An 18,185-nucleotide genomic window follows, 5' to 3' on the forward strand; every position below is an offset into this window, starting at 1 on the left:
TTTTTCTATTTTTAAAAGTACCAAAAATAATAATAGGTTCTTGTATTACTATTGACTCTTTGTGCATTGGAATGACCTCATGTGTGGTATCCCACTTAATTTCATACTCTGTTTGGTTTTTTTTTTAATATGTAATATTTACAGATTTGTTACTTGTTGCTAGACTAATGATGTCCTGCTATTACTTGCTAGTAGACTTCTGTTTTCTGTTGATTATATCTTTGTAACGTTTGTAATAATTGCTCATTTTCTGGAGCTTTTCTCCTCGGGTCTCCACTGAAAATGGGCCCCTGGCTCAGCTGGAGTAAGCCTGTTAACAAATGTCAAAAAATAAATAACGGTATTATCAGGTGGCCTCATATAGTTACACCTCAGTAGAGTATAACAGTGACATCTACCGATATACTGAGTTTAAACAACAAACCAGAGCACACAGGCCAATCAAAAGATGCACTGCCCTTGGTAACCAGTAGCAAATTTCACCCTGAACAATACCAGCACTCCCTTGACTGACGAGGAGATAACGTGTTAAACCAGTTCTAAATGCAGAAGTCTACCACAGCACAGCAGAGAATTTAAAATCATCACTACCATACTCTAAGTGCAAATACAGAAATATGTACTTTCCAGAAGTTGTGTGTTTGGGTTCTGAGGTCAATCCCACGAATTAGGTATCCTCAGGTACCACTGTGTAGTTACGGTCCATCAGATAAGAGTAATGACATCTGCAGGCACACTGAGTTTAAACAGCAAACCAGAGCACATAGGCTAATCAAAAATACATTTCACTTGCAGCCAGGAACAAATTTTGCCAAGAACAATAACAGAACCCCTTTTTCTCACCAGGAGGCAACATACAAAACAAGTTCTAAATGCAGAAAACCACCACAAAAAATGCATTAGAATATTTAAAATCAACACTAGAGTACCCTAATTTAAATGCAGCACAGAAACTTGTACTTCCCATCTGTACCTGGGTTTGCTTTTTAAAGTCAAGTCTGATTTGTATCTTCAGGCAAACTCATATAGTCTCAGCTCAGCAGATTTAATTTCCTGGCCTCCTTTGGTTTTATGCCTCACACTCTGTTTTTGTATAAGAGATGGTATGCTCTTGCCCATCACAGGTGTGGAATCCCTACATTTCCAGCAGCTGTTTGAGTTTATGTAGGGCAACATTTCTTTATTAATTAAATAGAAATTTGCTGTCATGCTATGTAATGAGTAATTGAGCAGGGTGGATCAGACATACAATCAGCAGCCCTCCGTTTGCTTCCTCACTTGTTTTATATCCTTTCCCGCCCTATAAAGGGCTGGTAAATAGTCTTGTAAGAACTTAATACTGTGTCTACCCTAAGGTTTGTCTTTATAATGTCTGCTGCTTGGAAAAATTACATCCCCCTTCTTCTCACCAGAGCAGGAGAATAACTGTTCATTGCATTCTTTATTTTTTATTTTTATTTTTATTTTTTTTTCTTCTCTGCAGTGCACTACTTACTGGTTCGATTGGTTCCATTTGTGGATCTTTTGCCAGCCAGTATTTCTACTTCCCAACATTTGCTTTGTACCACATTGTTGGAAGTCTGTTTTCTTCTGAAAGATACTATTTGCTACTCTCTTGGTGGTGAAAGGTGTACACAAAGTTGTTAAACATTCCTGTCTTGCCCTTTAGGCATTTACAATATATTCCTTTTTTAGTCAAATTTGTACAGGTATAGTCTATGTGCTTGTGACTGCCTTCATAATGTATAACTCTGTTCTTCAGCTGTTTATTTCACTACTACATATAACAAGCCACACAGCGTGTCTGTCTGAAGTGCAGAGTATTGTCCCTCTTTATCTTAGTAATGATTTCTTACAGTTCATTGAAGATGTCTTTGCTCAAAGATATGCCCGTCTTTATTTACATAAACACAGTTTCTACATAGTAGCATCTCACACTTGGAACCTTTAGTAAAATCTCTTCCAACAGAAGAGTATATTGTTCAGGCTCTTTTACCTGTTGTCAGTGAAATTCTCACACAGATTACAACAGATTTTTTTTATGCATATATTTATTACTTAACATTCATAAAAATGCACATCTTGAAGCTAGATGAAATCTTATTCTCTTTCACAGCTTGAAAATGACTGTAATAAATACTGACATTAAATAGTAGATGCCTTATCAAAAATAATTAAATGATCTGTAAAGGGGTTTACCGTTACTGGTAAAATGGTTAGACTTGGTATATGAACTGCTGTATGAACTAATGGGACATCAAGTTTTATACACACATCTACTTTTCATTAAGGGAAATTATTTGATTTTAAACTGTTTCAGAAAACTGCTATTCAGTACCAACTACTTTTGATATTTTTTTCATAAAAATAATTTTTTCTTAATTTTTATGTTCAAAATATGACACTAACTGTAATAATGAAAATTGATATAAAGCATTACCTACCATAGTCACAAATGCTGTACAAACAGTTTGTAAATTGACTTGGCACAGGGTGGTAGAGCAATGCATTGTTGGTGCTGTACATCCACAAGATAACTAAAATTACGGAAGATGCTGGTACAGTGCTAATGACTCAAGACAAAATATAGAGATGGTTCGTCCTCCCCTTAAAAGATTGGTCCAGCATTATAGGCAAAGTGTCATGCCACTTATTTATCTGACTTCAGTGCTAAAGCTAAAAGATGAAAGTAGTTAGAAGCAGATGGCTGGCATTTTCATTAAGAGGGTGACCCAAAGCTATAAGCAGAGAGTCATATCACTTATTTGGTGACAGACCTTGCTGATGTTGCTCATGCATATTTATAATTTTCTGGCTCTTTGAAACTGGTATATGTCAGCAGTGAAATACTGTGAGGCCTATTTCTGCTTTGAAATGATGGATATAATTAGGATCTTTTTGTCACTAATAACATGCCAAGGTAAAACCATTACATTATTTAACAGTGGATTGCCATTTTGGGGCGTGTTTCTTATTCCCCCCACACCCACTGAAAATGGATGAAGCTTTCTTCCAGTTTAAAATTTGCCACTGAGCTTAGTTTTCAATATCCTCCATACTTCTGTAGCTAAATATTTGGAACAATAAAACAATTTCATTTCATTGAAAGGGCAAAATAGAGTCACCCATGATATGTAAAAAAATCACTAGAATGCAGTTTTACTTCAGTTTGCATACATTTTTTATGTCCTTGAACACCTACCCTAGTGAAGATTTGTAGTCTGCCCAAAAGTTCCTGATACAGAAATCCCTTGCTTGAAATATTGTACATTGTGAAGAAAGTATTCTAAGTAAGTGGCTAGCTGTTCTTCTAACTAGAGTTTAAAATGTCAGGAAGTGTGACATGCCCCTTTTTTCTTACCAGGTTATTGAGCATAATTATTTGTTATGAAAACTAATCATAGAATTTCCATTAACTGAATACTTTTTTTTTCTCCTACTGTAGCTGTTCCCAGCGCTGTCTGTGTTTGCTGGAATGGATGTCATAATCTTTTGCGGTACTCACTACTTAAGCCAGCAAAAGATAAAGGTACAGACTGATTTAGCTCTTCATTTTTTATTCTTTAAATGTATATTTCCCTGTTTTTGTACTGTTCTGATTTCCATCTTATTTATTTGTTTATTAGGTCTATTGACCCTTTTCAGTCATGACTGGGGTACAAGGCAGGAATTAAATATCAGAGTTACAGAGTGCCAAAAATGGAATGCAACCGTGGCAGTGCTAGCCACCCAGTGGTGTAAACCTTGCCTCGAGATGATTGTCACAGTTGAAGTGACATCCCAACTCCATGTGTAAAATGGGAAAAAGGAGGCGAGGATGGATGGAGGGATGGAAAGATGGAATGTAAAGTTTTATTGAGAATTTATGTTAGTGCATGTGGGTTGATACAATATATTTGCACAACAGAATACAAATACAGATTTATATGAGTAGAAGTTTGTTTATAGGACTAGTTTGTACAATCTCGGGTAAGCTTATTTTTAGTCCATTATATTAATAGTTGCATTATTTATTTGGTTACAGACTGTATGTAGAAATTTTGTCTTAAGTAATGGAGATAAAAGATTTTTGAGTTGTCCATCCAGGTTAGAACTATAAATGTATTGCAAATTATGAGTACAGAGAAGAAAGTTTAACCATTGTCTTAAAGACAGGTGCATCTATATTAGATGTACATTTTTTTAGAGTTTAGGATATTCATTTTCTTGTCTTGCTTTTTAAGGTACATGATTCTAATTGACATTTTGGTAGAGAGGGGGTAGTACTGGTCGTATAAAAGCCTGTTAGTAAGTATAGATGGGAGGAGAGAGGCCCCATCTAGTACTAGGAGTCATTTTTTTTCCATAATAAATCTTTATTGTTATATTATTTTCATACACAAGTAAAAACAAACACAAAATTTTAAGAGAAAAAATACAAAACAAAAGACTACTAACTAATATCACTAACTATCACACCAAACAAATATACAATATTTACAAGAATGCTTCCATGTAAACATTAAGAATAGAGAAAACACAAAAGGTAGTTCATAACATTTCCAGTAATATACAGTTTAAATACAAAATTCTCTCCAAGCAAGTATATAAATGTGAATACCTTCAAGTTAAAAGTATTATGCTAATATAATATTAAATATCTGTTCCCAAATTTTTGGGTTATTAATGTTTTTATTATTCGGACTTGAGTAGTTTATGAGCTAATATATGCCTTGTTGCCAAAACTCTAAAGCTTTCCCAAGATGTTTTAGATGGGTCTAACCAATTAGTGGCTATATAAAGCTTCATTAACAGAAAAATATTAATATATATAGTACTTTGTGATCTAGGGAGTTCTTTCGGAGGAATATGTAAAATCGTAAATTTCCATGACAACGTTGTACTTTGGTAACCCATCTTCTGAAGTTGAATCTTAAGGGAATTCCAAAGCTTATATTTGCATTTACAGCTCTGGAACATATGAAGAAGATCAGCCGGTTGATTTTTACAGTATGGACAAGTTGGAGAGTTTTTAGAATTAAATTTATGCAGGGTAAGGTGTGTATAATATGCATTATTCCATATCATCAACTGGGTATACATCAATTTTTGAAGAGAAGTAGATTTGATAGTCAGGTCAATTGCTTTTAACATATTACTTTTGTCTGTCACTAAGATTTTCTCTTCCCAATAGTTGAATAACAGAATTTTATCATGAAATTTAAAGTCTTTAATTAATTTATTTGTTGTTGTTATATATTTAATATCCTGTTGGAGGGCTTGCCACAACTCAAAGCATTTATTAACATTTTCATCTTCAGGTTTAAAATTTATAAAGTAGCTCATAGCAAGTTCTATAATTTGTCTCAAAATAACCAGATAATTTTTGGGTAAGTTAAATTCTTGTCTTAAATGATTGGCCGGGCGGTCCAGATATTTGTATATATCAATCAAAGTTAAATTAACTATTAGTGGAAACTTTTTTAAGATCAATTAATTGATTGTTCAATTTTAAATTAGGATTCCTATGAAAGGGTTGAAAAACCATCATATACTGACCCAGATCCAAAGACTGAAATAAATCTTGTATAGATAATATGTTAGTTCTAATGTGTTCAATAATCCCATAAATTTTCAAAGTATCTTTACCTAAAAAGGGTATTGCTTAATACTAGGAGTCATCTTATTAAGGTCAGACAGTGGTGATTGTTCCTTGGAGTGAGATGAATTAACCAACACATTTTGTTTATAGTAGTCTGTATTATTTTAGTATTGATGCTACATTTTCTAGCTAGGATGGGGAGGGTATATTGTTTATGGTAGTTGAGGACATATAAGGTCAGTAGTCTTCTACATTTAGCAAGTTTATGGTTTGAAATACTGTAACAAGCTTTCAGATGGAGGTTTACTTTATGATTTATTCTTTATGGGGTATGAAAGAAAGGGATGGGATATTTGCATATTTGATCTTATACGTTGTTGTTACTATAAAGGTCTATGCTTTTTAAAAGGGTGACATTGATTTAACTATGAGCACAGCACACATTTTCTTCAGTTAATAAATAGATATTTTTAATTAAGCAAGGTTCACCAAGCTGAAGTTCCTCTTTGTAAGGGCAAACCTAGAACCCTTGTCTGGTTAAGTGGCCTAGAAATGAGTTATACTTTATGTAAACCTTGACTGAGAGGGTCAAATGTAAAACTACATGATGAACATAGCAATTTACAGCCTTAAGCTTCAGTGCTATGCTGTCAGAACTTTACAGCTTCCTCACTTCTGAGTTTCATTTCATAATAAAGGGCTCGGAACCAAATAAATAAATATATTCATACAGCAAATGAAAAATGATACTTTTTAAGGGATAGTTATATAAAATGCAAAAAAGACTGTGGGCTCTCCAGAAATTATTCATGCTTTTCTTTAAACAAGAGCCTTGCAGCTTTAGATGCTGGTCTGGCTGTGCTTCTGGGAAATAAAATAATTTTGGAAAACATTTGGTTAGTATTATACATTTGAGGGACATCTTGCCTCTGAGTCCATGCACTTTCTGTTGGTAAATGATATGTTCCTCAAAATTTCCTTTAATATATATTAAACTTTTTTTTGGAAATTACACTGCAGTAGTTGACAGCCACTTTAACCATGTTTCCTATATTTGTTTATATATTTTTTACCCATAAGGTAAGTGTTGCATTTTTATCACTTTACCCAGTCTTACAGTTTTTTCCCTCCTTGTAGCAGAATCAAGCCAGGAATAAGCCATGCTGAAGAATAGTATAAATGTTGAGATAATTGTCTGCAAAAAAGATCCAAGGCCTTGACCACAGAGTTCAGTGGAAAACTGTAGGAAATTTATTAAAATGTGCAAAAATATCCTGTCTGTCTGAATGCAGTCTAGTTAATGCAATTCTTAGATTTATGGCCATGTGATGGTCAAGTGAAAATTTTTAAAGAATGTAGAATTTATAGGCATCATTATGAAGGGCTAATGTGCTGAAAAAACTTGAAAATGCTCATAAACAGTTTACAGAAACAGTATATTAGAATTACAAAAAAGAGATTTTAATGCATACCAAGCTTGCTGCTGCCACAAAAACTGCGGTGGTGGTGCTGCGGTAGTATTGTCACCTCACAGTGAAACGTTGTCCTGTTCGATTCTCATCTAGAGCATCTTCTATGTGGGGACATGCGTGAATGGGCATACCTTCGTTGAAGGTTGTGCATCAGGGCCGGCAACTCGGCACGTAAAAATCTACTGCCAATCATTAGCGGACCGGAGTTCCGCTGTGGCAACCCCTAACCAGGAAAAGCCGAAAGACACAACAGCAACAACAACCAAGCTTGCTGCCACATGCCACACCCATGCAGATGTATAAGTCAGCATGAGCAACTAAGCTGCCATACTTCAACAATAGCTGCACTTAATACCACAGCTGTATTACATCACAATTGCAGTGGTCTGTCAGCTAGTCAGAAACCACTGTGCTGCCTGACCTGTGTTGTTACAAAAGCCATTATTAATATTGCATAATTGTATCTGTAGCAGTACATTCAAAAGACTCCTCTCTAAAAGAGGCAAGTCCCCTCACACAGAAACTAAGTGAAGGTGGAAAAATATCTGTATATATGCGTATACACACACACACACACACACACACACACACACACACACACACACACACACACACACACACACACACACACACACACACACACACACACACACACACACACACACACACACACACACACACAGTACAAAGCACAGGAAAGTACCAGATATCACCTGCAAAATTTTACTTGCACATAGTTTTCTATAGGTGCACTGCAAGCAAGTTTGGGATGTACATCCTACCGTGTGGCCCAGCTGAGATCTATAAACTAGAAGAGCAGGGAGATCATTCACAGATGATCTCATGAGGTGCTCTGAGGTCTTGAATACAGGAAGGGGTACTGAGGTGAATACAGTTCATATATTTTGTGAATTTCACTCCGCATTCTTTCAAAGTAGTCTAATCCTTTTGATCTTGCAGTGCAAACATATCTGTTCTAGGGCCTGTGTAAATCTGTAGTGGAGAATAAGAAGATGGCTGTGAAAAAGCTGGGGGTGTGGTGGCGTTTAGTCTAATTTGCCAAACCAATTCCCTGTATTCTATAGTTGCCCCCCCCCCCAGCATTCAAAGGATCTCCTACGACATTAGGAAAGGGAACATCAAAAACACCCTTTGCAAACATTCTCTAGAATGTCCTGGGTTTGAGAAATTTGAATTTGATATTTTAGAGAGTATCCCTTTGAATTTTAGAGGAGGGCAATGGGAGACAAGTACAGAATACAGGGAATTGTTTTGACAAATTAGGCTAAATGCCTCCACACTGCCAGGTTTGAATGACTACATTTCTATACATCCTGTCTTGAAGATGAGAGCAGTTAAGTTATGAAATACAATCATTTTATTTTGTATTTATAGATCTGAAGTAGTTAACTTCATTTGATCATCAACATGTGGGTTCCGGATCCAATACTGATCTGAGCCGGCAGCTTACCAAGCTATGGGTCCGAGCTCCAAGCTCCTCCCCCTTACCCATACTACACTGCAACCTCCTTCCAATCGTCAGATCCAGTTTGCCACCAGATCTCGTTTGCCACGGCTTTGCCAACATGAGATTCTATAGCTACAAGGAGGTATAGTTAGTTTGTTCATCAAACTTTCGATCTGGGTGGTTTGTGTGAGTGATAAATTAGTTAATCCCTTTATCCTCTTTAACCTCGGGTTTTGCGTACAAAAAAAAAAAAAAGTAGTAATAGAAAAGAAAAGTTTTATAACTTTCACCCAGTGTAGGCCTCCCCTTCCCGCCCTTGGAGTGCGTGTGTGTGTGCTTGGCTAGTTAGCTTAGTTAGTTTAGATATGTCAGAGGCACAAAAACCGACATTCTCTAAGTGCACAGAGTGTGGCCATAAGCTGTCGCTGGCCGATGGTCACACTATGTGTGTGGTTTGTCTAGGGGTTCCACATCTCACATCAGGCTGCAAGATATGTGCAGCATTCAACCCCTAGGCCCTATGGGATCGCAGGACCAAGCTGATTCTGGCGGGTCTTCTGCCAGCAGAATCAGCCACCTCTTCTGCATCGTCTTCTTCAGCCATGGCTGTGACTGTTCAGGCTTCTGGCCCTCCTTCCCTGTCCGGGACTCATACTCCCACTTCCATACAGGGCGAGAGAGAGGCCAGGAAAGAGAAACATAAGGAAAAGGAGACAGAAAGAGAAAAATAGAGAGATAGAGACAGGGAGAGGGGTCGTAAGAGACAAGCGGACTCAGATCCATCAGCCCCTTCCCCCCGCTAAAGTGATCTCTACTCCAGAGAAAGTTGCCAGGCCAACTACCCCTCCGCTCCATTCTCCATGATTCTCCCCGGAGCTGGAGGAGGAGGCTCGGCCAACTTCGAGGTCATCCTCTCATCGGCCCTCCCTGCCAGTGGCATCTTCCAGATCCACAAGGAGCCTCTCTGAAGCTGACATGGACCGAATGATGAGTAGGTTCCTGCAAACTCAATTGCAGATGGGAGTGTTGCTGGCTCCCCCACCAGCCAGAGCGGGGAGTTCAGCTCTGACATTTTCCCCAATAGCTCCTTCTCTGATCCACACTCAGGTTTCGGAGTTCATGAATTCAGGGGGTTGGCGCTGATGGTTCCTCCAACCTCGACCCAGGCCATGCCCTCGAGTCTGTTGGATCCCTTTCAGATCCGAGCTCTCAGAGCCGAGATCTGGGCGTCGGATCCGAAGTGATGAATGTGTCGTTGGCCCCATTGTGGTCAGGGCATACCATCCCTCTGGGTCTGACTGTTCCGGCCTGTGCTCTGATCCCCTTATCAGATCCGAGGGGCACGGCTACCCACCCCACCAGTTTCAGGGAAGCTGGCTCCCCTTCGGCTTTCGACGTTGTGGAAAGGGTACTCTCTGGAGGATCGAGACCCCTCACTCTTTCCTCGGAGTCCGCCCCTGCTCCCTCGCAGCTGAGTTTGTCTTCCATCATCCAGTCCTCCCAGGGACAGCCTGTGTCCGATCCGCCCCAGACGGTTCCTCAGGAGGAATATGAAACTGTTTGTGAGCCCTCCCCGGAGAGCCCCCCCCCCCCAAGGAGGCTCCTAGCAAATGCCAGTGCAAGAAGAGGCACATGGACTCCCCCAAGTCCCTGACTGAGGATACCGACTTTGAGGAAGGGGAAGGTTCCCCCAGATTGCCCCCCCGAAGACGTCTCCATCGGTGACATAATGGAAATTCTTCGCCTGAGGGGGGCTGGACCACCCAGAAGCCTTCCTCGGACGAGTCAGTATTTCTTTAGGCATTCAATGCAGGCCCATCTACCTCTTGGGTGTGTCCCCCGGCTGACCCTCTGGTGGACCTCATTACCACCAGAACTTGGAAGGAACCGAACACTGTAGAGCCAGTACCCAAACGGCCAGATAAAGTATTGAGCTATCCTGCTGACAAGCCCACTTGGAGTAAGGGTTCCCCAGTTGATGCCATGGTGGTGGCGGCGGCCACCAAAAAGGAACTGGCCCAGGAAAGTTCCTCGGTCCATCCACCAGACAAGGAGTCTAGGGCGATGGATCATCTTGGAAAGCGGACGTTTGCTTCAGCTACCATTGCTATAAGGGTGCTGAATTACATGGCCCATGTAATTAGACTTCAGTGCGACCTTGTGAAAGAGTACGTGGACTCTCCCCCGGAGTCCATTTTGGCCGAGGATAAACGGACATTCTCAGCTCATATGGCCACTCACACGTCTGTTTCAAATACATCCATGCATCTACTCTCTCATGCCACCGAGGGAACTGCTAGGGCGGCCGGGTCCGATATTGCCATGAGGCGTCATGCCTGGCTCTGGCTTTGCGATTTTTCAGAACCATTTAAGGTGTCCTTTGCAAATGCCCCTTTCAATGGTTTGACCCTGTTCGGGAAGACCGGCCAAGATACGCTAGTCCAGAGCGAGAAGGACGGGAAAATGCTGTCGGCCGTTGGGATCCGCTTCTCCATCCCTCAAAGGTCCTTCTCCAGGAACCAATGAGGGCAGAAGAAGTTGTGGTTCCGGAAGTCTCAGCAGTCCCAGAAGGCTCCGGACTCCTCCTCCCCTAGAGACAGTGGGGGACAAGGTGGACGCCGGCCCAGAGGCAGAGGGGGACCGAAGAACTTTGGGTCATGGGAACCCTTCTCGGACCGACCCACGCAGCAGCCCTGAGGGGTTGCCCGACTGCTCCTCTCTGGAGGCAGTCAGGTGTTTTTCGAGGCATCTAGCCCAATGGGAGTTCACCACGTCAAATCGCTGGGTAATTCGTATAATATCCAGAGGCTATTATATCCCCTTCATAAACAGTCCCCTATCCACAAGTCATCTCCTGGACATCCCACCCGCTCAAAGGGAGGTGGCAGCTTTGGAAATAAAAAAGCTGCTAGACAAAAGAGCAATCCAGCTAGTGCCCCCAGACCAGTCTGGATCAGGCATCTATTCCAGGTTCTTTTTGGTGCCAGAAAAGTCGGGGGACTTAAGGCCGATCCTTGACCTATCCACGAAGAACCTGTCCTTTGCCAAGGAGAAGTTCTGAATGGTGACTTTACAGTCCATCCTGCCAATCTGGAGGCAGTCGGGTGTTTTTCGAGGCATCTAGCCCAATGGGAGTTCACCACGTCAAATCGCTGGGTAATTCGTATAATATCCAGAGGTTATTATATCCCCTTCATAAACAGTCCCCTATCCACAAGTCATCTCCTGGACATCCCACCCGCTCAAAGGGAGGTGGCAGCTTTGGAAATAAAAAAGCTGCTAAACAAAAGAGCAATCCAGCTAGTGCCCCCAGACCAGTCTGGATCAGGCATCTATTCCAGGTTCTTTTTGGTGCCAGAAAAGTCGGGGGACTTAAGGCCGATCCTTGACCTATCCATGAAGAACCTGTCCTTTGCCAAGGAGAAGTTCCGAATGGTGACTTTACAGTCCATCCTGCCAATCTTGCAGGAGGAAGACTGGATGTGCTCGATAGACCTCAGGGATGTGTACTACCATATCCTGATGGACAGGCGATCCAGGAGGAGCCTCCTGGATCGCCTGTCCATCAGGATATGGACAGGCGATCCAGGAGGTTCCTCAGCTTTTGGCTAGGAGCCAGTCACCTTCGGTCTCACCACAGCCCCCAGGGTGTTTACCAAAGTCATGGCAGTTGTAGCGGCCCACCTGAGGCTTCAGGGCATTCAGGTGTTCCTGTACCTGGACGACTGTCTCTTCACTGCCCCCACCAGGCATCAACTTTTGCTAGCCAGAAACTTCTTTCTTCAGTTGTTGAATCGGTTGGGTATCACAATAAACCTCAAGAAGTCTTCTCTTCAGCCTGTTCAAATTCTAGACTTCATAGGGACAAGAATAAATTCTCTTCAGGCCAGGATATTTTTGACCTCAGACAGACTTTGGAGCCTGGCCCTTCATGTCTTAGCACTTCTTCAGACTCCTGCCCCCCCCCCCCAGCGGAGTTCGTCCTGAGAGCCCTAGGGTCCATGGCAGCAGATATAAATCTGGTTCCTTGTGCACGTCTGCATATGAGAGTGTTACAGTGGATGTCACAAGTTCAGTGGTCTCTACTATATCAGTCTCTAGACTTTCCGATTCCTCTAAGCAAAGTGTGCAAAGCTTCTCTCATGTAGTGGTTTCAATCTCAGGATCTGTGAGAAGGACGCCCCTTTGTTACGCTTCCGCCCCAAGCCACGGTGAACACGGACGCCTCCCGCTTAGGGTGGGAGGGCATTGCTCGGGCAGGACTGTCCAAAGCACGTGGAACCCAAGAGAGACCGTTCTACATATCAGTGTTCTAGAGATGAGAGCAGTCCTTTTAGCGTTGCAGGTCCTTCTTACCTCTCTTCCTCTGGGAACTATTGCGATCCAGTCAGACAATATGTCAGTGGATGTCAGTGGTCTGGTACATCAACAAACAGGGGAGAACCAGGTCCTATCCACTTTGTCGAGAGGCTATGACAGTGTGGGAATGGGCGATCTCCACCAACCGTTTTCTGATAGCAATGCATATCCCGGGTCGATCCAACATTTTGCAGACAACTTGAGCAGTACTATCCTTTCGCCTTATGAGTGGTCTCCAAACTTTATGTAGTGGAACAGATCTTCCTCAGGTGGTGTCAGCCTTGCTGTGATCTCTTCGCATCGCCATCCAATGCGAAGTGCAGTGACTTTTTCACTCTTCCCCGACGGGGGAAGTCTACAGAGATGCTCTTGTCCATGCTTGGCCACCTGGTCTTCTTTATGCATATCCTCTGCTTCCTCTCATGACAAAATTCTTACTGAAAGCTCGTCGGTTGGGGAGCAGGGTTATCATCATAGCCCCATTCTGGCCTCATCAAGTTTGGTTCCCTTGCCTACGGTCTCATCTTTTAGCTCCGCCCCGGATTTTGGATCCCGTTCTGGATCTCATTCGTCATCCCTCGGGAATTCCTCCTCTGAATCTGGACAGCCTCAAGCTCACAGCTTGGTTGCTCCAGTTCCATTAGTTGCCAGGACTCCCGGTATCTCTTCTCCAGTTAAATCCATTCTGGTAGCAGCACACAAGTCCTCTACCAGGAAAGTGTACAGTAGTAAATGGAAACGTTTTTCTGTTTGGGCTTCTCAGAGAAATTTGGATCTCCAGTTCCAGCGGTGTTAGACTTTTTGTCTCATATTTTCCAGCAGGGGCCCAGCCCTTCCACAGTGAAAGTCCAGCTGGCGGCTATATCCCATTTTCATGTAGGGGAAATTCAGGTTCTCTAGCTGCTGCCAGAATTTGCAAGACCTTTATCAAAGGCATTTTTCTACTGAGACCTCCTATCAAACACCCTTCCCCTCCGTGGGATTTTACCTTGGTTCTTCAGGCCTTAGTTGCACCCCTGTTTGAGCCCGCAGCATCAATTGACTTGAAATTTTTGTCATGGAAGACAGCCTTCCTGGTAGCTATCATTTCAGCCAGGAGGGTGTTGGAGCTTCAAGCCCTATGTATGAAACTCCCATACCTAGTTTTTCATAAGGATAGGGTGTCTCTCAGGACTAACCCGTCTTTTCTTCCTAAAGTTGCTTCGGAGTCAAACATTAATCAGTCTATTAATTTGCCTGTATTTTTCCCTAATTTTCAAAATAAAGGGGAATACAAACTTCATTTGCTGGATGTTCACAGGCAGTTACGTTTTTACTTACATAAGTCCAAACCTTTCTGTAAATCTGATCAGCTTTTTGTTTCCTTTGCTAATCCCTTTTTAGGGAAACCGGTTTTGAAGGTGACTCTCGCTAAATGGATTTTGCTTTGTATTTTACAAGCATATAAAGTACTTGGATTGCCAGAACCAGAAGGGGTTCATGCTCATTCTACCCATTCTATGGCTACTTCTGATGCATTCTGGTCTAGAGTTTCTCTGGATGACATTTGTTCAGCAGCTACCTGGGCTTCCTCTCACACTTTTATTACTCATTATAAGCTGGATGTAGTGTCTAGAGGAAGGGCTTCCTTTGGCTCTGCAGTGCTCCGGAATATCTTTCCTTAAGGGCCTCCGAAGATTTTGGGTAGATTCTGAGTAGTTAGACTTCATTTGTCAGTAACCTTCCCTCCCTCCTTCCCCCTGACCTTGGTGACTTCATTTGTCAGCAACCTTCCCTCCCTCCTTCCCCCTGACCTTGGTGGTTTATTTCTATGTTTGGGCTTGATGTCCTGAGTCTGACGAGCCTGGTATATGTGTCCGGGTCAGGTTTTTGATATCTTAGGTTGTTGTGTGTCACGCAGTGGGTGGCAAACTCGATCTGAGGATTGGAAGGAGGTTGCAGTGTAGTATGGGTAAGGGGGAGGAGCTTGGAGCTCAGATCTTTAGCTTGGTAAGCTGCCGGCTCGGATCTGTATCAGATCCAGAACCCACAGGTTGCTGATAAATGAAGTCTAACTACTCAGATGGAACTTTATGGTGAGTACATAACTTCTTTTTATATGTATGTTTGATATTTTGGAAGGTATGTTTTAAATTATGTATGTTTTTTAACCAGCCTGAACTTGGTTTTTAGACTGAGGCTTTTTACATTTTTAATGGATTAATTGTCTAATTGAGGGTCAGACATATTTTCTGTTTAAGTGTTAAATGAACTGTTTTCTCGTTTTGTTCTGATGAAGTCCCGAGGTATGGGGAGGAAAGCACTTAACCAGTTGGAATTCTGGTGTACTATCAATAAACTCCACTTTTATTTACATTCAGTTGAATTGGAATGAATTGAGGTCATTTTAGGGCCTTTGGAGTTCTATGAATTGTGGAATAACTGTTCATATGGTAGACGGACACGTTTTTTTTGCCTTGGGACTATGTGGACTCTTTGGTTGTGTTTTTTCCTTTTTGAAGGAAATAATTAAATTGACTAAGTTTAATTAAGTCTAATTGAGAGAAAGAGAGAGAGTTTAAACCATGGTTGTAGTCTTTGAGCTGTGGCATAGTGTGATTGATATTATTATTGTTGTTTTTTTATTTTTTTATTGTTATTTTTTTGTAATTTGAGTGTCCCTTTGTTTTCAGGTCACTAGATGTGTATTCTTAGCAAAGGGTTTTAAATAGTAAGGGATAATTTGATGTATTGTGTGTCAGGTGTAGGTCACATCTTAGAAGGTGATAGTGAAAGTTGTTCTAGTCTTTGGCTGTAAGTCAAGCCTTGAATGACATCTGCTATCTTTGTGAGGACTCTTTGTAGCATTTCCGGTTGTATCAGATGGCGCATGAATAATTTATAGAACAGAGTAGAGTATTTTATAATTGGTCTGATAAAAGATATGTAAAAGGGGGCAGTTATCTCTCTGACACATCTCTCAACCTGCCAAGGAAGATCACTTTGACAACTCTGTATACTTTGTGGACAGAAGAGGCTGTATGGGTATGAAATGAAAGTTATTCTGTGCAAGGAGCCCAAGTTTTTTTACTGTTTTATCAGCTTTTACTTGTTGGTTAGTTTATTTATTTATTTTCCAAATGCTACAGTTCTGCATTATTTGGCTTTGAAGGCAAGAACATTCTGCTACACCATTCATATGTGATGTTAAGGTCTGTTTGAAGGAAGGTAGCGTGAGTTGGGCTAAGGGAAATGCCCCCAAATTTGCAGTTTTCATGATTTGTGAGGCAGATACTGGAGTCACATCTAATATTTGAGAAATATATGGTAAAAGGAGGGTCCCTGTGGTATACCTTTGAGCGACTTCACTGATAACATGGAATGGTGAGGATAGGAGTCCTCCTATTCTTACGTATTGCACATATCCATCGATCCAGTTATGAATCTTAGCTATCCTGGCTTTATTTACCTTTATATTTCTGAGTTTATTTAAGATTTCATCATTGGGTATAGTATCAGACTCTAGCCAGATCAAAGTACGCTGCATGGACATTTAAAGCATCATCTAGTACAGTCATCTCTGTTTCAAAAAAAAAAAAATATTATGTTAAAGATACAAAATCTTCCACTGACAAATCCATGCTGAAGGAGGTTTCCTCCATGTCTGTCTGAATAACTTCAATGATGATTCTGTCCATCATCTTATGAGGCTGATTGGTCTGTATTTACTGAGATATGTTGCAGAAGCTTTCTTGTGAATTTTGGCCATAATTTCCTGCTTTCAGGTATCCTGGACAAAGCCTTTTTGATGCTCTATTAAGAATGTGTGAAAGGATGGTACCTGGTTATCTCTGATTGCACATATTGTGAGCAGAAGTGACCACGCTGTATGTAATTTTAGGTGGGATCATGCTGGATGCATAATCTGCATTGATTCTTTGAAATCTGAAGAAACCACCAGGGAAGTTTCTTTATCAAGACATGGCTCAGAGGAGGAGCTTGTCGCATTGATTGACTACTTTGAGTTGATGGATTTCACAGGTGTCAGTGTATTTTCTTCTTGTGAAGCATTGCACTAGGAACCACCAAAAATGAGGAACATGGTCAACCATCCTAAACTACTCCACTCCCTCACTGAACTGGGACTTAGTAATCATTCACTAGCCTGGTTTCAGAACTATTTACAAGGTAGGCAACAAGCAGTGCGATAGGGCAACAACCTATCCTCACTGCTACCCATTACTACCGGAGTCCCACAAGGGTCCGTTCAAGGACCCCTTCTATTCTCGATTTTCACTAATAATCTCCACAGCATCTGCCAAGATGTAACTGCTGTACAATATGCAGATGATTCAACAGTCATCTGCTCAGCCAGTGATCCCACAAACTCCTCTCTATCATCCAAAAAGTGTTCCAATCTACTGAAGCCTTTTTTTTTTTTAACAAAAATGTATTACTAAATCCGAAAAAGACCAAACTGTTGCTATTCAAACCAAACAAATCCACACAGTGCCCAACTCATTTAATATTGTGTCCAGAGATGGGACTATCATCTTTCCAGACACTTGTACTAAATTGCTAGGTGTGACCATTGACAACAACCACAAATTCGATCTACATATAAATCAAACCATAAAAAACATCCATAAAAAACTAGGCAGTCTTTACAAAAATAAACCATTTCTAACTCAACCTGCCAGAATAACCATAGCTCAAACTCACCTCCTCTCCACACTACTCTGTGTCGCACTTATCTTTGCCAACCTACTCAAAACTGAAATTACCAAGCTCGACGTCTGCTACAGTCAGATATCCAAACTTGCCACCTACCAAGCCCACCACTGTCACTCACTAAATCAACTTAATTGGCTTGAGTTCCCTAATCTCCTATCATCCCATCAGCTTTCCTTTGCCCATAAACTTCTAGTACTTCCAGACAAAACCCCAGCACTGTCCAGCCTGCTAAAACTACAAACCAATCCCAGACAACTTTGCTCTAGTGATAAAGACTAATCAAAATGACCAAAAGTAATAACCCAGTAGGTGACTCCTTCTTCCATAACCACACAGGCAAAATTTGGAACTCCTTACCTTCTGCCATTACCTCAACCAACTCAAAGGTTACATTCAAAAAGTGACTCAAAGAACACCTAAAACTCTCATGGATATTCTCCTGCTCCCCTCTAGGCTGACCTCCCTCACTCACCCCCTTCCCCACTTCTTAGCTCCCTGTCATATCTTCCCATTATTAGGAACAGTAACCATTATCTATGGTGTTTCACCTCCTAATATTTACCCAGAATATCCACAAGTATACACATTCCAA

General features: G+C 41.2%; 1 protein-coding gene across 3 annotated transcripts in view; it reads left to right on the forward strand.

Moving 5' to 3' along the window:
- The window catches only part of WDR93 (WD repeat domain 93), a 1,423,954-nt gene that overhangs the window by 821,079 nt on the left and 584,690 nt on the right, over nucleotides 1–18,185 (forward strand). For all 3 annotated transcript variants that reach the window (XM_044078311.1, XM_044078310.1, XM_044078312.1), the window contains one exon: nucleotides 3,446–3,529. In XM_044078311.1, the coding sequence (XP_043934246.1) occupies nucleotides 3,446–3,529 (84 nt within the window). The remainder of the gene's footprint in view (nucleotides 1–3,445; nucleotides 3,530–18,185) is intronic.

The sequence above is a fragment of the Protopterus annectens genome, chromosome 7.part0 (assembly GCF_019279795.1).
Source record: "Protopterus annectens isolate FY-2018-M chromosome 7.part0, PAN1.0, whole genome shotgun sequence".
NCBI lineage: Eukaryota > Metazoa > Chordata > Ceratodontiformes > Protopteridae > Protopterus > Protopterus annectens.